At 38.9% G+C, this 22,841-nt stretch overlaps 1 protein-coding gene across 1 annotated transcript in view; it reads left to right on the forward strand.

Annotated features, from left to right (window-relative positions):
• Nucleotides 1-4,629: 4,629 nt before the first annotated feature.
• Nucleotides 4,630-22,841, forward strand: part of rabep1 (rabaptin, RAB GTPase binding effector protein 1) — a 33,268-nt gene continuing 15,056 nt past the window's right edge. Inside the window, exons 1-9 of the mRNA XM_053331617.1 lie at nt 4,630-4,745; nt 9,796-9,924; nt 10,177-10,380; nt 12,464-12,624; nt 13,804-13,923; nt 16,943-17,078; nt 18,259-18,437; nt 20,002-20,112; nt 21,278-21,739. Of these exons, the coding sequence (XP_053187592.1) occupies nt 4,700-4,745; nt 9,796-9,924; nt 10,177-10,380; nt 12,464-12,624; nt 13,804-13,923; nt 16,943-17,078; nt 18,259-18,437; nt 20,002-20,112; nt 21,278-21,739 (1,548 nt within the window). The 5' untranslated portion in view covers nt 4,630-4,699. The remainder of the gene's footprint in view (nt 4,746-9,795; nt 9,925-10,176; nt 10,381-12,463; nt 12,625-13,803; nt 13,924-16,942; nt 17,079-18,258; nt 18,438-20,001; nt 20,113-21,277; nt 21,740-22,841) is intronic.

A 22,841-nucleotide genomic window follows, 5' to 3' on the forward strand; every position in this document is an offset into this window, starting at 1 on the left:
CTTTCTGACTTGTTCTGCGTTAGGGTTAGGGTTATCTATCTGTCATATCTGATCTAATCACTTCTAAATTGGATCAAAAAGCTGCCAAAGACTGTGTTAAATACCTCGCTGAAGCACTTTTTCTCCTGGATACAGTTATGGAAAACTATGAATGCACATCAAAAACTGTACTGAGGTGCAGGACTGTATAGCCAGGTTTTTCAGACTACTGTACCAATTCAGCTCCCTAAGACCTATTTTTTAACATCATATTTATGTTATAAGGAGCTGCAGGTCCATCATCAGCACATTTAAAACCAAATTAAAATGTCTGCTAATAGCTTCCTGGCACGGTAACCACTGAGTCAGTGCATTGTCTGTAACCACAGACTCTACATTGTATGTGATGTGCTTTTTTTTTGCTTTGTATTGTTACTGTAGTTATTGTGCTGTTATATGTTACAATATTGACCTACTGAAGTGATTGCCAATGGAAAGTAGCTATAAGGTTAGGGTTAGGGTTATCATAAAGCACATCAAATGGTAACTAATTAATTTAACACAGTGCACAGTTCCACTCAATAAATGACTTCCAGTTTTTAGCATGTTTAATTTTCACTACATCATGCTGTGTCAGTGAAGTGGCTGACTGGCTGTGAGATGTTAATCACAGTTTGTACAAGTGTCAAAGCAAGTCAGCACTCAGTCAAGCAATGCAATCATTAGACATTCATTACATAATGTTTGTTTCTATTGACATAAAGCAGTATGTGTGATTGCAGCAAAAAGAATCAAACCATGATGCCACCGACAGATGTTTTGAGCTTCAACCTACCTTGTTCGTTTATCCACTTGTTGATGAGGACGAAGATGAGGCTGATCATCACACTCACGAAAATGATCCCGAGTATCACCCATAACCAGAGATACTGACGCAAAAAACTCATCATGACCATTCTGCTCGACACCACAGGCGATTGAATAGAAAAGAAAAAAATCACATTAGGGCTTTTAAAACTTCTAACGCACACCAATAAAACATCTGAGCCACTGCTTTTTAGTATACTAGCGCTGTGGATCGGAAAGAAGACCATTCACCACTTCCTCTTTTTGAGAGTTGACTAAGTCTTAAGGTTATTTTGGTATACAGACTAGCATTCTGCGAATCAAACAATCCTCCTGACAATACACAGGGACTTTTTTTTTCTCATAAAGAAGTCTAGTTTCTGTTGCAATTTTAAAAAAGAGACATGAGCTGAGACTTTTACAGATACTCAGTTAATGCATCTGGGCCTGTTAACTTGACACAAGACTTGAAAGGGGAAGGCAGCTATTGTACTAATTGTTCATGCCAGCGACAAAGACGTGTTGACACTCCCATATCTCTGTGAACACAATGATATAAACACTCTTTTTTTTTCACAGTTTATCTGCAGAGCCCATATCCTCTCAATGCAACAGCTTCCTGCTGACTTCCAACAGAAAGACAGAGGGATGAGAAAACTTTGAACTGCTGCTGATTCAAAAGGAAGTGATAATAAAAGTGGCTTGAATTCATGTATATCCATATTTGAAGTTGTTGTTTCAGTCTTTATTTCTATTCATTTCTATTAAATTAATGATATTTATAATAAATCAATCCAATCCATCGATCTGCTTGTTTAGGATTCTTCTAAGCACATTTTTTTTAATTCTTCCAAAATACTGCAAAATCAGGCCTCACCTTTTCCGAGAGAACAGCTCACGGCTTCACTGCTCAGTAAACAGATGATGAGAGCGGATGGCGAGATGTGACAGGAATCACCATGTCCTGTATTTGCATGACAGTTTCGAATTTTAGTATAGTACAATAAAGAAGTAGGGAGGCTGAGACTGTACTATCCCCACCCTCTGCCATGCTCCAGTGACCTCAGAAAGAGGGCGTGTGCTTCTTTGTGTGTCTAGGAGAGTGAAAGAGACATACCTAGTGTAAACATCTGGGTGAGATTTTGTGATGGTGTTTTGGAGGAAGGTGAAGATGTTGTGCAATAAAGGAATATAGTTCATGTTTTGTGACTGATGTTGTCAAAGCTATATTTCAATTCTGGTTATCGTTGTTTAGTTTCAGTTCCTCTTATGTTTGCACATTACATTGTTTTGTATTTTTTTTAACCACTGTTATGATCTATCTCTCTGGTTATAATACAATAGGACACACATCATCCTTTAGTTTTAACAGAAGATGAGTTTATTAATACAAATTAACCAAATTAGACTACAAATAGTCATAACAGAGACTGTGTGAATCACAGGTGTCAGTTGTGTGTGATGATGCATGAGTGCAGGGTGTGTGTGTGTGTGTGTGTGTGTGTGTGGGTGTTGTAGGGTGCAAAATGAAACATAAGGATGAACTTTAACAGCATGAACCAAACCAAGAAAGTAGAGGGTGTCCGAGTCAGAGAGATAGAGAGAGAGACAGACAGACAGACAGACAGACAGAGAGAGAGAGAGAGAGAGAGAGACAGACAGACAGACAGACAGACAGACAGACAGACAGACAGACAGACAGACAGACAGACAGACAGACAGAGAGAGACAGACAGAGCGACAGAGAGAAAGAGGGAGAGAAAGGGCGGGAGAGACAGAGACACACAGAGATAGAGAGAGAGAGAGAGAGAGAGAGAGAGAGAGAGAGAGACAGACAGAGAGAGACAGAGAAAGAGAGAGACAGACAGACAGAGAGAGAGAGAGAGAGAAAGAGAGAGAGAGAGATAGCGAGAGAGAGAGAGAGAGAGAGAGACAGAGAGAGAGAGAGCTGTGCTGCAACCCGGACTAAAACAACATGGGAACACCTGAGCGTGTTCCCACCTCCAAAAGTAAACAGGCAGGTGAAGAATACAGCAAACACCACCACACTCTGTCATAGAGAGATTTTAAAGAAGTGATTTTTAATTGTTCAGTTTTTATAGAATAAATCTCAGTGGTTTACTGTAATACTTTAACTTGACCCCTCAACGACTCCCAAACAAAAAAGGAAATCATTTATTTTCACTATGTTTCGATCCATAAGTAACACAATAACTTAATATATGACTATGTTGGTCATGGGTTTCATACACTTCAACAAACATCAACATCAAAATATCATCAGATAGGGGGTTTAATTTGTGTCAGTTTAGGGGTCCCAATGTGAAAATCTTTGAGAAGCTCTACAGTAAATGCCTCATATTTATAAATATGTAAATCATGGTGACAGTAACTGGCTGGCAAATGTCAAAAAAAGAGGGAAGTTTAATTTGAATGAAGAACTTGATACTTTCTATTCCTCTGGAGAAAAAAAATCAATGTAAATTATTTGTGGCACATTCAAGCTTGTTAAATTTAGTGCACAATAAACAGGAAATAGGTGGTTGGTCTGTAAAATATTAGCATGTGTGTTTATAAGCTGTTCACAGTAATAATCTTTGTATTTCCATTTTATGTTACTCTATACTTCCTCTTCACTACATTTCACAGGGTAATATTGAGGTAACATTTCAGATTTACAGCTCCACCAAATAGTGATTTTCCCTCTAAACTTCTCACGTGGTTTCATTTCAATAAATGTTCAAATGATCCAATATTTCAGCAAAAATAAAAATTAGAAAAAAAGTTTCTTCTTTCCACTCCCATTAATCATCTCACCACCCCTCACATTTATCTGCTGACCCTTTGGAGGGGCCCCACCCCTAGGTTGGGAACCACTGGACTAAACTAGCTAACTGTATATAAAGTAGTGTAAACTAGCTAACTGTATATAAAGTAGTATAAACTAGCTAACTGTATATAAAGTAGTATAAACTAGCTAACTGTATATAAAGTAGTGTAAACTAGCTAACTGTATATAAAGTAGTATAAACTAGCTAACTGTATATAAAGTAGTGTAAACTAGTTAACTGTATATAAAGTAGTATAAACTAGCTAACTGTATATAAAGTAGTGTAAACTAGTTAACTGTATATAAAGTAGTATAAACTAGCTAACTGTATATAAAGTAGTGTAAACTAGCTAACTGTATATAAAGTAGTGTAAACTAGCTAACTGTATATAAAGTAGTATAAACTAGCTCCACCTCCAGCGGCTACAACAGTAACATGCTGCTCTAACACTGATGCATATTTAATAATATATCAGTCAGAGGGACCAAACCACTACTTTCACTGTAATACTTTAACTACATCACTCATAATACTGCAGTACTTTTACTGTAATACTTTAACTACAACACTCAACATACTTATGTATTTTTACTGTAATACTTTAACTACATAAAGCTCATAATACTTATGTACTTTTACTGTAATACTGCAACTACTTTTACTAAATGATTTGAATACTTCTTCCACCAGGGTATTTTCCATGTAGCAGCAGTAGTAGTAGCAGTAGTAGTAGTAGTAGTAGAAGTATTAATAGTGATAATAGTAGTAATAGTAGTGGTAGTACTTTTCCTGCAAGATTTATACTTATAACAGAGTATTTATACATTGCAGTTTTGGTACTTTTACTGCATTAAAGGATCTTCCACCACTTATAAAGCTTATGGATCTTATTTTGAAGGTCCCGCCGGAAGTCACCCTCCCCCGTCCCCTTCTCTAGCTTAACCATAGTTGTGATGTTAGCTTGTTTTCTTCTTCTTGGGCACTGCTAGCTCTTATCCCCTTACTGCTCTGGTGATTGTCTGGACCCCCCCTTTCGGGAAACCATGGCCGAGCAGGCCTCGGGATCCTCTCCGTCGTCCCAACATGACGGTAAATGTCTTCACTGTTTTTGTAGAGGTGGTGGTGTGTTGTTTTTATGTGTGTTTCGTAGGGGCGGCCTCTGCATCCTTCACAACATTAGCCTGTTAGCATCATCAGGGCGACGTGTCACTGCCTCATACTGTGCGTTTTATATCACTGTGCAGCGGCTGCCTTCACTAATACCGACTCTAACTAATAACTAGGAGGTTATTTAAGCTGTGTATTAATGCATATGAGCGTGTTATTGCTGCTACTACAGAATAAATTATATCTAAAGGTCGGCACTGGCCTCTCTGTGTGTGAGCCTGGCCCAGTTAGTGTTTAACCTGGATCATATGGGTCTTATCAGCCCCATTACAATGTGCTGTGTTTGGCCTACACACTCAGGGGGGAGTGGAGGGGGGCTGGACCCATAAATACAGGAGGTTGATTCATCCTGCAGGATGTTTCTCTCTCTCTCTCTCTTTCGCTCTCTCTCGCTCTCTCTGCTTGTCAAACATAGGTTCGTGGACCAGCTTGGGGTCACTGCAGAGAGAGTCTGACAGCTACTAGATAATAAGAAGTCTGTGTTGGTGTTTTGGGGGTCAATCATGCATGACTATTATCCATCTTAACAGTATCTCTCTCTCTCTCTCTCTCTCTCTCTCTCTGCTTGTCAAACATGGGTTCGTGGACCAGTCTGGGGTCACTACAGACAGATATAGTCTGATAATAAGTTCAGTTTAATCATGTTTCTGCTCCAGTTTGCACTCAAAATGTGTTTGTTATTAGCATATGTGGAAGTTTTGGGGGTCAATCATGCATGACTACTATCCATTGTTATAGTCTATAACTACAAATATCTTAAATTAAGTGTTCCTCCTGTTCATACTGGCCATTTAAAATATACCTTCATAATGCATTTACATTGTAAGTGATGGATGACAGAATCTACAGTCCTCCTTCTGTGCAATAACACATTAAAAAGTTGATTTGAAGTGAATGTGAAGGATCATATGGGTCTTATCTGCCACACTGGACCCATAAATACAGGAGGTTGATTCATCCTGCAGGAGCTTTCTCTCTCTATCTCTCTCTGCTTGTCAAACATGGATTCGTGGACCAGTCTGGGGTCACTGCAGACAGAGATAGTCTGATAATAAGTTCAGTTTAATCATGTTTCTGCTCCAGTTTCACTCAAAATGTGTTTGTTATTAGCTGATGTGGAAATTTGGGGGTCAATCATGCATGACTACTATCCATTGTTACAGTCTATAGTTACAAATATCTTAAATTAAGTGCTTGTTTTTCTTGCTGTAATCATTCCTCCTGTTCATACTGACCATTAAAAGATACTTTCATAATGCATTTACATTGTAAGTGATGGAGGCCAAAATCTACAGTCCTCCTTCTGTGCAATGATACATTAAAAAGTTGATTTGAAGCAAATATGAAGCTTTAAATCAAGTCGATATTTGTCAATGTTGCAGTGTTTTTAGTGTCAAAGTCCCTCTTTGTGTTACTATACTTTACAGGGAAGCACAAAAAGGGAATTTGATGCTAAAAAGACTGTAAATGTGACTAACTCAGACTGCTGAAGCCTCATATAAGCTTCACATCTACTTTTTAAATGACTGTGTGGACTCACTGTGGATTCTGGCCTCCATCACTTAACATTGAAACACATTTAAAGGAAATTCAAATGTCAGTATGTCAGTCAGTATGAAGAGGAGGAACGATTACAGCGAGGAAAACCTCTTTCATGAATCCTATTTCCACCCTGTAATATCACTACTATGGAAACATGACAAACCCCCCAAAATAACTTGATTTATCAGTGGGGTTTTCCATGACTAATCGCCATTAATCGGTTAGTTTTTTTTGGTCTATAAAATGTCAGGGAATGGTGACAAATCCAAGATACAACTTAAAATCATTTGGTTTTTATCCTGACCGGCAGTCCCTCTGGAAGATATTCAGTTTTCTGTCACAGAGGACTTAAAATATTCACATTTTAAAAGCTGGAATTTGGGGTATTTTGTTCTTTTAAAAAATGACTAAAATGATAAATTGAGTGTCAAATTATCATAAGAGTTGGCAATGGATCATCTGTCCGTTAACTAATTGACTAATTCTTGCTGTTATTAAGCACCCGAAGCACCGATCACTCTCTGTTTGTGTCAGCCGTTGGAGAACATTCATTTATAATCTTCCAGTTTGACCTTTTAGGAGGAGCTTTATTCCATAGTGTTATTACTCAGCAGCTCACTCAAGAAGTTGTAGCTCTTTCCTATATTGTTTAGTTTGCTGTCATTTTATTTTATGTTACATGGTGAAATTTTTACATTTTTTTAAGGTGGAGGCTTCTAAAATTAAGCTAATCAGGTTTTCTGCCTCTCCAAATCTGACAATTTGAGCGACATCCCTTGTATGAAAACTGCTCTATAGATTCTTTAATCACTCTTCTTCTTCTTCTTCTCCTTCTTCTTCTTCTTCTTCTTTTTGTTTTTTTCTGACTCTCCAAATCTGACAATTTCAGCTACATCCCTTGTATGAAAACTGCTCTATAGATTCTTTAATCATTCTTCTTCTTCTTCTTCTTCTTCTTCTTCTTATTTTTAAATTGACCCGCTAGCCGGCTGCAGCCCGTCTGTGAGGAGTTTGCATGTTCTCTTCAGGCCTTTGTGGGTTTTCTCGGGGTTCTCCAGCTTCCTCCCACAGACCAGAAACATGCAGCTTTGGTTAATTGGTCAATCTGAGTTGTCCATAAGTGTGAATGTGAGTGTGAATGGTCTGTCTGTCTACTATATGTTGGCCCTGTGATGAACTGGTGACCCCTGTGAACTTATGTGCGATAAGCAGTTTGGAAAATGGGTGGATTATTATTTTTTGATTTGTGCATAATAAACTAGGGATGCACCAATATATATTTATCAAATATTGGTATTTGGCCCTTTTTTTGACATTAGGCTTTACGCCGATCTGATCGGCTATATCGGATCGGCCGATATTTAGCATTTTATGCAATTAGTGAGATCGGCTGTAATGTCTTAATTCGCCGATCCGATCAATGACGTCATGTTGAAACTTTTTGCAGATGCTCCCGTTGCATAGATTGCAGATGGCTTGTGTTTTATCGGTCTCATTTACTCTGAAGAAGTACCACACCACCGACATGTTTGTTTGAATCCGACAGTTAGTTTTGAGTCCTGTCAGGATGTGATGGACAATAAAGTTTTTTGAATCTTGAATCATTAGCTCTCGGATTCAAACAAACATGTGGGTGTTGTAGGCAGACAGATGTATTCCTGTCATCCAGTCTGCGTCCACGTGGTGCGTTCAAGTTCAGTACACTTCATTGTTGAAATATCCTAATTGGGGAAACTCCGACCTCTGAGTAAAATTTGGAACAGCTCTTACTAGTATATAAAAATGATCGATTTTTGGCCACTTTTATCAATATTGGGAATATTATTATTATAATATAGTTTAATATAAGTAACTATGACGATTAAAGGTGTGATTTAAGATGAGCCTGTTTTCTTAACTGCACTTATAACATCCCTAATTTATCTCTGAAGCCTCTTCTTTTAATTATATATCTGTCATCCAGTCTGCGTCCACGTGGTGCGTTCAAGTTCAGTACACTTCAGTGTGGAAAATGGTGCGATACTGACTGAGCTTCTGTCCATATTTACATCCGTGGTGAAATGGAAATTAAACTTTAAGTGGGTTAATTGCTGCATGTGATCTATATGAGGGCAAAAAGTGTGACAAATGAATTTTTAGCGGCTTTTATTTTGAAAAACCATGAATGCACCAGCGTTCTGAGTTACTTTTAAGAGCTTCTCGACCTCAGTTTTATGTGTTATATGTGTTGCTGCTGGAATTTCTGCTTTAGGAGTTTGTTCAGCCGTCACATGATCGTGGTGGATTGAACCTTCGCCCTGCTGCTTTTTGTGCCACTAAATATTTCCATTCATGTGCCTGCGTTTGAGAATATCATCCACTCTCTTTCACCTCGGGGTTGAATAATAAAAAGACACAGATTAGATGTAAGGAAAAAAACTGTATTCATCAGCTTAAGCTTTAGATTTATAGAGGAATTAATACAAATAAATATATCCTGCTTTATTCCAAGTGATTTTATTTCTGTCTGAATGTGAAGTGTTTAGTTTGGGATGACTAATAAATCACTTGATGCTGCTTTTGTTCATGACTAATGATGTCCACTGTGTTGTGTAAACTAGCTAGATGTTTGATTAGATTAGATTGAGAGATTAAGTGTGATTTATATATTAGTTTATTTTAGCTTTTATAAGAATGAGAGGAACAAATAAAGGAGTAGTGACTCACACGTTTAAAAGCAAGGCGAGTTTATTTGTATATCACATTCAGACAATAAGAGAAGACAAATGGCTTCACAATAAAACATTAGAGACATCAAGACAACATTAAAATACATTTAAATACAATTTAAAATAGTTAATTAAGAGATAACGATAGAAAATGTGCACAGTTCCCCACTGTGGGAGTAGATTAACCCTAATTAAAGTTCTTTTTTATCAATAACTGATAATGAAGTATTTAAGATAAGATAGATTTTATTTGTCATTCAGATTATACACGATACAGTGCACATAAGAAGTGAGATTTCATAGTAATAGCTCAAAAAATAGTGCATGAAAAATAGATTTATGCTTCAGAAATAAAGTATGAAACTGTGATAGAGCCTTTTAAGAACAGGAAAAAGACTCAATTGAAGCTATATCACAGTATTATGATGAATAAAATCCAGGATAATATTTAATCTTGTATAATCTGAGTATCAATATATGATATGAGACTGACAGAAACACATTTCTCCTTTTTATGCTATTTTAACCAATTACTACCAAATTAGTCTCCTCCCGACTGAATTTGTATTTCAATTAAAACTCAATTCTCCAACATTTTTAATCATTTAGTGTCATTATCTCACTTCTTGTTCATTTGACAGCTCTGTTTTTAATGAGATGTAATCAACAGTTGATTCATTGTCATTTTTATAATTAAATTATTCATTCATTCATTATTCCAGAGGTGCTCCAGCAGCGAGTGGCGGCTCTGGAGCAGGAGCGGGCCGAGTTCATCAAACTCAAGCAGCAGCTGGAGGCCGAGTTCAACCAGAAGAGAGCCAAGTTTAAAGAGCTCTACCTGTCCAAGGAAGGTACGTAAGCTCACCTGTGTTTTTACATACTGTAGCTCACGTTGCTGGATAAATCATTGACAGGCAGGATAGCAAAGATAGTGGTGAATAAGGTCATAATGTTATATCTGAAATAGTCATAATTCATATGGAAATGTAGGCTCTTGATTTTTATCTGTCCCTCACTATGCTATGTTCTTTTGGCTCCATTCTCCATTTTCCTCCTCCTCCTCCTCCTCCTCCGCCTTCTTTTCCGTCGTTTTCCTTCTCCAGAGGAGCTAAAGAGGCAGACGGCAGCGCTGGAGGGCGCCCAGACCGAGCTGAGCTCCATCCAGGCCCAGCTGTCTCAGGCCCGGGCCGAGATAGAGACCATCAAAGCCGTGGCCACCGTGTCGGAAAACACCAAGCAGGAAGCCATCGATCAGGTCCGCAGCCAGTGGCAGGAGGAGGTGGCTTCGCTGCAGGCCATCATGAAAGGTAGAAACAGCTGCCTTTTGAATGTGAAGTGCAGTAAAAAAAAAACATTTCTCATCTTATGCTGTTATTAAATAAAGAGCATACTTAAAACTTTCCCAAATATACAGTAAAAGTCTGTTTTCTGGTATAAATAAGTTATTTTATCCAGATTCTTATGAGTTCTCAGATTATTAATAAAGTGATCAACAGTTAATTTACATATGCAGTGAACAAAAAAGTATCCCAAATATAGGATAAAGTCAGTTTTCTGGTATATATTATATAATTATAGTCAGATTCTCTGATTATTAATGAAGCGATTCTCAGTTAATTTGATAATTTACATATAAATGTTACAAAGAGCTGACTGTTTGGTTGCAAGCTGTGTTTTACTGCTGTGAAATTTAAAAGGAAAAAGTGCTATGTTGCCTTTTTAAAAAAATCTATCTATCTATCGATCTATCTAAATTAAAGTAGACAGGAGAAGCCGGTCTGTATTTCATTTGGGTGAGCGAGGAAGGCAGAGACTGAGACAGGAGGAAGGAGAAGAGAGAGAAAACTTGTGATAGCTATTTCACACGGTGTGAAGAGAGAAGAGAAGTAGCAGCTGATTGTAGAGAGAAATAAACGTCAAAAGGAGACATTATAAATATATTGCTGGAGTATTTATTATTATCCTAAAACCTCTCTTTCTCTTTTCTGTGATTCACCAAGCTTGTTTTCTTTATTTTTGGACTAAAGATTTTAATACATACATTCATCAAACTGGTAGTAGTCGTCTCTTCTGCTATGATTTATGAACTTTATACAGTTTGGAGGAGATTAAGTGTGTGCATAAGAGCAATAAAAGGAGTGATGGGTAAGTCCAGGAGAGGTTAGAAAAGATTAATTAACAAAATACATATTTAAAAGATAAAAGAAAAGAAGGGGATTCAACATATCTATCTACATAAACTAAAATTTAAGGGGCAGGAAACCAAAAGCTTTACATAGACATCTGCATACTAAACTTGTTTTAACCCTCCTGTTGTCCTCGAGTCAAGGGAGGAAGGATGGAAGGCAGGAAGGAAGGAAAGGAGGGAGGTAGAAGGAAGGAAGGGAGGAAGAAGGAATGAAAGGAGGGAGGAAGGGAGGAAGAAGGAAGGAAGGAAGGAAAGAAAGAGGGAGGGAGGGGGAGAAAGGAAAAGAGGAGGGAAGGAAGGAAGGAAAGAAGGATGGAGGAAGGAAGGAAGGAGGGAGGGAGGGAGGAAGGAAGCAGGGAGGGAGGAAGGAAGGAAGGAAAGGAGGGAGATAGAAGGAAGGAAGGGAGGAAGAAGGAAGGAAGGAAGGAAAGAAGGATGGAGGGAGGGAGGGGGAGAAAGGAAAAGAGGAGGGGAGGAAAGAAGGGAAGGAAAGAAGGATGGGTGGATGGATGGAGGAACAAAGGAAGGAGGGAGGGAGGAAAGGAGGGAAGAAGGACAAAGGAAAGAAGGAAGGGAGAAAGGTAGGGGAGGAAAGAAAAAGAGAAGGAGGAAGGGAGGAAGGAAGGAGGGAAGGAAAGAAGGAGGGAGGGAAGAAGGACAGAAGGAAGGAAGGAAGGGAGGGAGGAAACAAAGAACAGTCAAAACAGACGGGGTCAATTTGACCCGGGAGGACGACACAAAGGTTAACTGGATTTTAGCATCATTAGTGTAATCAACACCACACATCTGTTCTACTCCTCATTTGTTGGCAGATTCATTCACAAAAAAGGAGTAAAAAGAAGAAGAGAACCTACATTTTAGCAGTGTCAGTACTTGGTAGTCATATTCATGCGGAGCTGAACTGTGACAGGAGTAAAAGGAGGAGAGCTTTGACATTGAGTGTAGAAGAGGACGTAAATGGGAGCAGGTCAAGGTGTACTGTAGGTGATGTTACATCGTCAGGCGTGAAGGACGAAGGATGTTCCCCTGAGTTTTACCCTGGAAACAGGCTCAGATCCAACTACTACTGCATTAGAAAAAATGTGGTTACACCATTTGACATTTCAGGAGCAATGAAGCTAGACAGCTACTGTGATGTGAATAAAGCCTGAATTCATTTATTACATATACATTATTAGCTCCTTTTTTCTCACCTCCTCCAGACACAGTTTGTGAGTATGAGGTCCAGTTCCACCAGCGTCTGGAGCAGGAGCGAGCCCAGTGGAACCAGTATCGCGAGGCAGTGGAGAGGGAACTGGGAGAGCTGAGACGCCGCCTCACCGAAGGCCAGGAGGAGGAGAACCTGGAGGACGAAATGAAAAAAGTAGGCTTCCTTTTCTTTTACATCTCTGCGTGGGAATGTGTGTGTGTGTGTGTGTGTGTGTGTGTGTGTGTGTGTGTGTGTGTGTGTGTGTGTGTGTGTGTGTGTGTGTGTGTGTGTGTGTGTGTGTGTGTGTGTGTGTGTGTGTGTGTGTGTGTGTGTGTGTGTGTGTGTGTGGTTGTGTGTAGTTGTGTGTGTGTGTGTTACGTTTTGATGCTATAACTGCTCTCCAGTATCGCACTAGTAGAGATAATGAATTTTCTACGGCGTGGCAGAGCTTTTAGCAGTGAAGCTGAAAAGAAGTTGATATTTCACGCTGATATGAAATCCCAAGTTTCTAGTGTTTCCCCAAGAATTTCCTCATGGAGAAAAAAAAAAAACCCGAGCTGAACGCCAGAGAACAAGATGCTCGAGCCAGCTGGACTGAACGATATTAAACTTTTTGGTTATTCACTGCCAATATTCACTTTGTAGTTTTTTAAGATTAAAGCTGCTGATAGCTGAAACGTTGTGTCATCTGTTGTCGTATTTAAATTAGACAAACTGATACTGAGCCATAAAAATACTCGGGAAATATCATGTACATTTCTTGGTCTATACTTTTATTTTGGATATTTTTCATGATGTAATAATTTATCTTAGGCTGGCTCTTTATGCAGCTCCTCAGTTCAGCCTCGGTCTGTCTTTCTAATCTATCTTTATTTTAAGATGATTACTTTTCTGTCTGTGTAATTGTCTCGATGTCTTTGTAAAGAGTCACCTTCAAAGATCTCTCGGGTATAAATAAAGGTTACTGCTGCTACTACTACTACTACTATGAATGAAAGCATGTTGTTGTTATTTAAAGCAAGAATTGAGGTGCTTTTAACTAAAGACCAAATCAAAATCTCTGTCCTGATTTAACATTAATAAGCCGTATATAAACTTGTAATCTTTCACAACACACTATAATGTGAGCAGATATGTTGACATTTTTAAGTGTTTTATATTAATGTATTAGTTATATTTTCTCCTATGAAGCATCTATAACGGGTGCACAAACTATATACTTAAATATTAAATAATATAATAAATATAATTTATATAATAATAAATGTTTCATGTGCATATTTTGTTTATCATTCAATTGAAGCAAAGTTATAATTGAAACTGTTTTTTTTTTTTTTTTTTTTTTTTTTAAAGGCGCAGGAGGATGCGGAGAAGCTGCGTTCAGTGGTGATGCCCATGGAGAAGGAGATCGCAGCCCTAAAAGCCAAACTGACAACAGCTGAGGACCGCGTGAAGGAACTGGAGGCCTCTAAGGTTAGTCAGTAATGAGCCGATGATTCAGAGAGAGGAAAACACACCTAGTTAAGATGATGGACATTGATCAGGCATGACAACCACTATTTCTTAAATGTTACATTATAGTACACAAGGCTGGGTGTTGTCACTCAATGCATTCAAGGTATCGACCGAAATTACCATCAAATGATACCTACAATCAGTCCTTTTTGCATCCAGAGCTAGAAAATATGACCATTTGCACGGACTTGCTCACAGCCAATCTACGCCAGCTTTCTTCGATTTAATGCAACATGTGATTGGCTCACTGCCACAGCAGCTACGACCCGTCTGTGTTGGTGAAATCGTGGTGAAATTGAGTTAGCGCGCTTAGCAGTTCAGCAGCCGAGATGCCACCTAAACGCTCTACTGTGTGACTCCACTACTTGCCTGTTACAACCATAGACTGTATAAAAGAAATGGACGTGACGTCACCCATTGGTTTGTGGACTGCTGCTCGGAAGCCAATAGTTTCGAATCTAGGCAGCGCCATCTTGAAAATTTCAGGTGCATGCCGGGAAAAATAAAAACATGGATTCTACTTATATGGGCATGAGGCGGGGCCATGAGGCGGAGCCAACAGCGGAGCGGGGAGGTTGCTATGGTTGCGAGGGCTCAACCTCGCAACCATCAACCTGTCAATCAGGACGTAGCCACGCCCTAATGCATACCCTGCTTTATCGTCAAATATAAAATCAGGGAGGCCAAAATGTCCCAAATGAACATCATACTGCATTGAAGAAGGCTTTAAACTAGTGATTGAGACCACAAACACAATTTGAAAACGTTTACTGAGGTTAGAAATCAAGTGAGAAGTTGGTGAATTCTCCATTGACTTGTATTGTGATGGAAGTCCTCTTGACACCAAAGCGGTAGCCCCCTGGTGGCTTTTTGATAGAATGCAGTTCTAAGTTACTTCCGCGTTGGCCTCATTTCAGAGGACTAGAACTCCCCGCCTGGTTACACTGGATAAAAGACAGAGACCTAAATGTGTAATGGGTATCAAATGAACTACTCAGTTGGTATCAGTATCACTTTAAGAGTACTTGGATTGGTGCTGGTATCGTAAGTTTTGTAAACGATACCCAGCCTTAATAATACAAGTAGACGGCCTTTCTACTTTTTCTAGATTTTTATGTATCTTCCCTTTAGGGTTGGAGCTGATAGCAGACAGCCATCGAACACTAAGCCTCAACCCCCCTCCAGTCGTTTGCTCATCTTTAGCATTGATTAAATCGCTCTAACGGGCTATTTATACATGAGCTATTTATGTTATTTACCTAATTTATATGCGCTCGGTTTTTTTTCCAGCTCAGTGTTGAGTATCTTCTGCATTTTGCCTTCATGTATGGTCGACCTCGATGCATGACACACAGGACATTATGTAACCGCACTTAATTACTTGTTGTTATGATATAGGGTCATTATGGAGAAACATTCAGAACATAATGTACCTTTTTACATAAGACACATGATCTTATGTAAAACCAATAGGCTCCTTTTTTTTTAATTAGAATTATTTTTTCTGCTTCATTGATCTGAAAGTAGGGAGACTGCAGGTCCTAAAAACTATTTAATTTTGTTGCCTTAAAAAAAAGACCTTTGATGTTATTAAGAAATGTATTTTTATGAGATATCACCGTAACCCTGGCATTAATCTGGACCTCTCACCTGTAAAATTCATAAACTATACATAATGTTTAATTAATTCAGTATTCTGTTGCAGGCTTTGTAGCAATATGTTGAATTATGTATTAGAAATTATCACATACAGCTGGGAAGTGCTGACAAAAGGTTGACATTTATATTAGTAAATTCATGTACTGAATAGATATTTATAGGTCTAATTTCTCCTAATTGTTTTTCTTTATATCTTTTATACTAAGATTGCTATGATTGTATTAAATTTAGTTGTGCTGGGTGATAAAATGGTCTTAAAACTCAGCAGAAACCCTGTGAAAGGCTTAATTTAATTAAGTATTAGTATTGCTGATGATGTGTACACTCATAAGAAATATGTTTTATATCTGTAGAAGCATAGGAAAAAAGGAAATTAAATTATATTGCACCTAAAGTGTTTTTTATGTCCTAAGTTCTCAGCTCAGCGTTTTGGTTGATACGGAGCTGGACACCACAGAGACGAGCAAAGTTAGCTACTAGCTGGTGAATATGATCGAGGACTTATTATTAAGCTAAAGAGCTAAAACCTTATATTTGTTGTATGGCCAGAAAAATGACGCTCCATTTCAGAAGTGAATTTGTTAGTGTTGAGTTGAATTGTTTTGCTGTCTCTAACAATTAATTGAAAAATAATCGAAACTGACAATTAGAAACTGTCAATTAATCGTGCTGTTCACTGTTGCCATGACAGCAAAGGTTGCATATCTTTAAGGAATTTGAAAATTTGTCTCCAGTGATCATTTTAATCTAAACCATGATCTTTACATAGTTCTAATCAAGTAAACTAGACATTAACCACAGCGTCACACCTTTACCCTCCTGTTGTCCTCGAGTCAAGGGAGAAAGGGAGGAAGAAGGAAGGAAGTGAGGAAAGGAAGGAGGAAGGAAGGACGGAAAGGGGGGAGGAAGGAAGGAGGGAGGGAGGGAAGGAAGTGATGAAAGGAAGAAGGGAGGGAGGAAGGAAAGGAGGGAGGGAGGGAGGGAAGGAAGTGAGGAAAGGAGGGAAGGCAGGAAGAAAGGAAGGAGAGAGGGAAGGAAGGAAGGAAGGAAGGAAGGAAGGAAGGAAGGAACAGTCAAAACAGATGGGGTCAATTTAACCCGGGAGGACGACACGAAGGGCAGCAGTGTAAAATACAAAACAAAAGAAACTGTGAAAATACATCATTGTTCATCAAGGGTGGAGATAATCGTTCATTAATAGTAATCAAGCTTAAAAGTTCAATTAATCATGATTTAGATTTTTGCCACACCAACCAAACTTCTTTATACAAACATTAAGTTGCACGTTTCTTACTATCTTCTTTATTTTTTTTTTCAGGTCAAGGAGCTCAATCATGTTCTTGAGGCGGAGAAGTCGTGTCGCACCGACCTGGAGATGTACGTGGCCGTGTTGAACACTCAGAAGTCTGTCCTGCAGGAAGACGCAGAGAAGCTACGGAAAGAGCTTCATGAAGGTATCTAATCATAACGCTTTCTAAAATACAGATATGGCTTTTTACGAGTTCATGTGCACGTTATGAAAGACGGTGAGGCGGCTGAATGAAGGAGTGTTGCCGCATCGTACTTTTTAAAATAACTCAAAAAAGTCGAATTACAAGTGATGTGGTTTCTACTTCTCAACATTTGACTGTTGACTGACACTTTATGACAGCTTCACACTCTCTGTCTGACTTACTATGTGGTCTGTGTGCTCCGCCCAAAACCACTGGAAAACAGAAAACTGTATCTTTTCTCACCTGTACAGTTAAAGTCAGTAAGTCACGCTTCCAAAAATAAGGTTACAGACGTGCACACATTCACATGCGTGTCCTGCTGTTCAGCTCTGAGCTCCTTTTTTATTTGAGATAAAAGAGTTTAAAAGTGTGAATAGAACAAACATCAATGTCACTTTGAAGTGTCGACCCATTGTCTGACTGTGAGTATACAATAACGTTAACCTTTGCTCCCTTTGCTCTGTGTTTCTCTCTCTATCACTCTCTGTCTCTCTCCCACTCTTTCATCTCTCTCTCTCTTTATCTCTCTCTCTGTTTCATCTCTCTCTCTCACTCTTTAATCTTTCTCTATTTCTCTCTTGCTCTCTCTCTCTCGCTCTCACTCTTTCATCTCTGTCTCTCTCTCTCACTCTTTCATCCTTCTCTTTTTTCTCTCTTTCATCTCCCTCTGTCTCTCTCTCTCTCTCCCTCCCTCACATCTCCCTCTCTTTCTCTCCCTCTCACACTTGCTCTCTCTCTCTGTCTCTCTCTCTCGCTCTCACTCTTTCATCTTTCTCTTTTTCTCTCTCTCTTTCATCCCCCTCTGTCTCACTCTCTCTTTCTCTCTGTTTCATCTCTCTGTTTCATCTCTGTCACTCTTTCATCTTTCATCTTTCTCTTTCTCTCTTTCATCTCCCTCTGTCTCACTCTCTCTTTCTCTCTTTCATCTCTCTCCCCCTGTCTCTCTCTCCCTCCCTCACCTCTCCCTCTCACACTTGCTCTCTCTCTTGCTCTCACTCTTTCATCTTTCTCTTTTTCTCTCTGTCTCTCTCTGTCTGTATCTCTCACCTCTCTCTCTTTCACCTCTCCCTCTCTCTCTCTCCCCCTCTCTCACTCTTTCATCCCTCTCTCTCTCTCTCTGTCTTGTTATTTGTTGTTGTAGTCTGTCACAAGCTGGAGTTGGAGCGGCAGCAGCACAATCAGCTCAAACACACATGGCAGAGAGCCAACGATCAGTTCCTGGAGTCTCAGCGTCTCCTCATGAGGGACATGCAGAGGATAGAGAGCGTGCTGTCCTCTGAGCAGCTCCGCCAGGTGGAGGAGATGAAGAAGAAAGACCAGGTATACACACACAGAGAAGAGAAACACACTTATAACCAGTGTTGGGGAACGTTACATTAAAAAATAACTAATTACATTACAGCATTACCTTCTAAGATCACTGCAACAGGGCAACAGGCACGAACTTGCATGTTACTGTAATGTCCTTGTTCTTATTTCCTCCCATAAATTCAAAATAATGTGAATATTTCCACAAAATGAATGCTGTCCCTTCTGAGCTGCCGTACACATGCAGCAGTGATACAACCGGAGCACGTAGCCAAGTGCCTGCCTGCCAGAAAAGTAGTAATGGTGCAAATTTGTGGCAGATTTTCTTTTTTCTTGTGGCAAAAGTTACAGGAGTAGTCTGTTAAAAATAATGGATTACCTTTTTGTAAATGTAAATAAACCACTGAGTACTTAAATTGTGGACCTTACGCATTGGATTACTTGCTACATCAAAAAAGTAATCCAAGTACTCTAACACATTACCGCCAACACTGCTTATAACACTTTAGCTCACTATGTTTCGAGTGATACAGGATCAGCTTTGCACAGTTTGTGGTTAGCAGATCTTTCCAGCTGAGAAATTTGATCTTCTTAGAAATGGTTAGAACTCTTAAAGAGGACGTATCATGGACATTTTCATCCTCGGGGCTTCACTTGAATACATTGCAGCCGCCTCAGTTCAGCCTCTGTCTGAAACAGGCCGTTTTTAGCTCCTGTCTCTTTAAGGCCGCCACCCCCCCCTCTCTTTCTACTGATTAGCTTCCCGTCTGCAGACTTCCTGCAGTCCCCGAAGCTACGTCAACAAACCGCACAACAAACTCTAGTAGCAGAATATCACTTCTTCTCGTTCTTTACTCAAAACGTCAACTTCTCAGATACATCCCCACACACACACGATTTTGAGCCGAAATCCGATCGGAGCTCTTTCCGTCTCTCTGAATCATCTTTAATGACCCGTTAGTAGCAGCATGAAATTGAATTTGTAAACTAGATTTGATGTGAAATGAACTCTGTGTGTGACTCATTGTTCTGTGAGTTTTAAAGTAGCAACATTAAATGAATCTGCGGTTGTTTTGATAATAGATGCATCGTTTAAATCTTTTTTGCAAATGCAAAATAATCGCTAGTTGCAGCTTCTTAAATACAAGGATTTCTGTGTCATTGATGATAGTTCGCTGATTATCTTTGGATCTTGGACTACTGATCAAATAAAACATTTAACTTTTATGACATTTTATAGACAGAAAGATGAGTCAATAATGAAAGTAATCCTTCGTTGCAGTCTTGGTTTAAAGGGTAAATCTTTGCTCCTAGCATCCCAGTTAGAGTTGGATAGAGACAGAATCTTAAACTGGGATCAATTAATGGACCAGCCAGACATCGACTGTAAAAGCTTATCAGATTATCGACTGAAAGACGAGATGTTGATGAGTTAATGCGTCTGGGGGAGATTAATTTGCATTTGTTTTTGTGGTTTTTCAAATTTTGGTTTTATCCTTATGAGTATATTTAATAAATGGGATAATTTATGTGACAAATTATGACTTTATGATTAAACCTTTTTCCCTCTTTCAAGGAGGAGGATGAAAAAGAGCGGCTGAGCCAAGTGAAGGAGCTGCACGAGGAGGACGGAGGAGACAACACGGAGCCTTTGGAGGACTTATTCCTGGGGCTGAGCGTCGAGGAGGTATGAGCATCGCTACTGTAATCCGATGCGTCCCTCAGAGAGAACAGAGCAAGCTATTATCATCTTATCATATTCCCCCCTTTGAGTAATACGATCTTTAAACAGGCAACATGGCACCTTCACCGTTTTGTGTTTCTAGCGGTCATAAAATGAGCTCCAGTTATTGTTTCACCTTAAATATTTAAAGCTTCATTCAAATTCTTCTTCATTGTAAAAAAGCTGAATGACTTTTTTTCTCAGTGGAAGCTGAGTTTGGTTTTTTAAGCCAAATTAAATGTGATGAATGATTTTTTTATCTCATTACTGAATAATTCAGGAAGATGCTCATGAAGTATATTTTCACCAAGACTTAACCCACATTATTACTTTCTACTAATGGATGTCATAATTGTGTGTTTGAGTTGCATTGATGTCAAGATAAGATCAGATAAGATAACCTATTCCTTTATTAGTCCCACAATGGGGAAATGTGCAGTATTACAGCAGCAAAGTGGATGGTAAAAATAGAAGAATAAACAACAGTAAATAATAAGCACAAAACAATTAAACAATAGTAAAAAAAAAAGAAATATAATAAAGTAATCGTAACGTTATGTACAAAAGTAATGCCAGACAAACACTGCATGGATTAAGCCTGATTTTTAACATGTTACATCCATTAAAACTTTTGATGTTTAGTTTGGAGGGTGTCATAATCAATAATCTGGCTGTCGGATAATCTCAGTCAGCTTTCTCGAAGTTTGTGCTGCTCCGTTAAGAACTGTAGTTAGTTAGTTTTAATATTATTAGTATTTTACTCTTTTTTTGTTGAGGCTTCTGTAATCTCTTAATATCCCCAAACACTTGCAGCTTGATATTTTTCTTATCTTTCTTCCTTTCTTTTTTCCTTTCAAAGTAAAATTGCACAAATGAATGCTGCCTTTCTCTTTAGTCGGCATTGTTGAGAAAGTGCTAGTCTTGTTTGAATAAGATCCCGTGTCCTTACATGTGGATTTATCAGGATGTGTCTGCCCTACTTTTAAAAAAATGTGCTTTTTCTCCATCTCTTTGTCAGCACTCATGAAAAACACATTTTCTTATAGTTTTCTCTTTTTTCTGACATTATAGAAACTCTTTATTTACATATTTCACAGGACACTTTTTTGCCTTTTGTCTTTTTTCTCAGCCGCATGCCAACCACAGCGCCCATGGCTCTATGCACTCTTTAGACACTGATGTGGTTGCGGGGGGCCCCATGGACCCCTACAAGGAAAACCTGCGGAGAGTCCAGTCGACAGACAGCCTTGGATCCTCGCTGTCTACTCAGCAGGGCCTCGGCGGCCAAAACCACAAAGCCAAGTCAGCCAGCCACTTGGACGAATCGGACTTTGGGCCCTTAGTGGGGGCCGACTGTGGGGCCACAGACAGTAGTTTCGGTGAGACCTCGTCCATCAGCTCTATAAAGCTGACGGCGAGCCACTTCCTGCTGACTAAAGATCAGGAGAAGGCCATTAAAGCCATGACACCTGAGCAGGAGGAGACGGCGTCGCTGCTGTCCAGCATCTCTCACGCGCCCGACACCGCATACTTACCGCCTGTAGGCTACCGACTCGTCAGTGACAGCGAGTGGAACCTGCTGCAGCAAGAGGTGCATCACCGACAAGATTTTTAAGAAAGATTTTAGATATTTTTTTATTTTTTTGGACGGCAGATTGAAATACAAGCAAATAACAAACGGAGGCAGTATCATCTCTTCATCTCTTTTGCTGTCGACAGATTTCCAAGATTCATAAACTTCATAAACAGTTTGGGAGAGATTAAGTGTACACATAGGGGAAAAAAAGGTTAAACATGCATATCTATATAAAAATAAAGGGGCAGGGATACAGGAGCATTACATGATCATTCTCTTGACGCGTCCACATAATCTGGTTGCAAGGGCTTTACATATTTGACCCACTTATTCCAAAACTTAATAAACACAGTTTTCTTGAGATGGAGAGAGAAAGTAATCCTTTACATGACATGAATATAATTTACTATATCTATCCATTTTTGTATTGTGGGAGGTTCAGGAAGCAGCCAGCATCTCGTGAGCACTTTTTTTACAAGCTGATATCAAAATACAGAACATATATTCATCAGAAAATCAACATGTACTGAGAATAAAGTGTGAAACTGAAATGGGAGATGAGTATTTAAATCTGCTTATCAAGAAGTTTTAATAGCTGGAATACTTAAATGTGGTCCTAAACATTTAATTTCAACAGTTTATTTATTTTATTTATTTATTTATTTAAAACAGGAAATGGAAGCAAACTGCAGATAAACAACAAAATAATAACCATCCACCATAACAGTCTTAGTAGGGGGTTTAAGGTCTTAGTAGGGGGTTTAAGTTTTTTGTTTTTTTTTAAAGCTCACTTACGGGTGAATGTACCAATATTTTCCAACTATTTCGAGGGATTTCTTGCCAAAAAAATGACTTTAGTTTTTAAAGATAGAACAGCAAATGATTAATCAGGCTGACCATACAGAATAATTTGAGCCTCAGTACATTTTGAAGTGTGAGTGGTGCTATTTGTAACATGTTTTATAGGTGTGATCTGAGATTATTTATACATGCAGTGGTCATTCTGCATGTTCATTTTGTAGTTAGAGTCACTGATGCATAACTTTAGATCTTCATTCAGCTATTCAACAAATCAATGCATCAATGCTGCTTTGCAATAGATCATACTGCTCTGATT

The sequence above is a fragment of the Scomber japonicus genome, chromosome 13, assembly GCF_027409825.1.
Source record: "Scomber japonicus isolate fScoJap1 chromosome 13, fScoJap1.pri, whole genome shotgun sequence".
Taxonomy (NCBI): domain Eukaryota; kingdom Metazoa; phylum Chordata; class Actinopteri; order Scombriformes; family Scombridae; genus Scomber; species Scomber japonicus.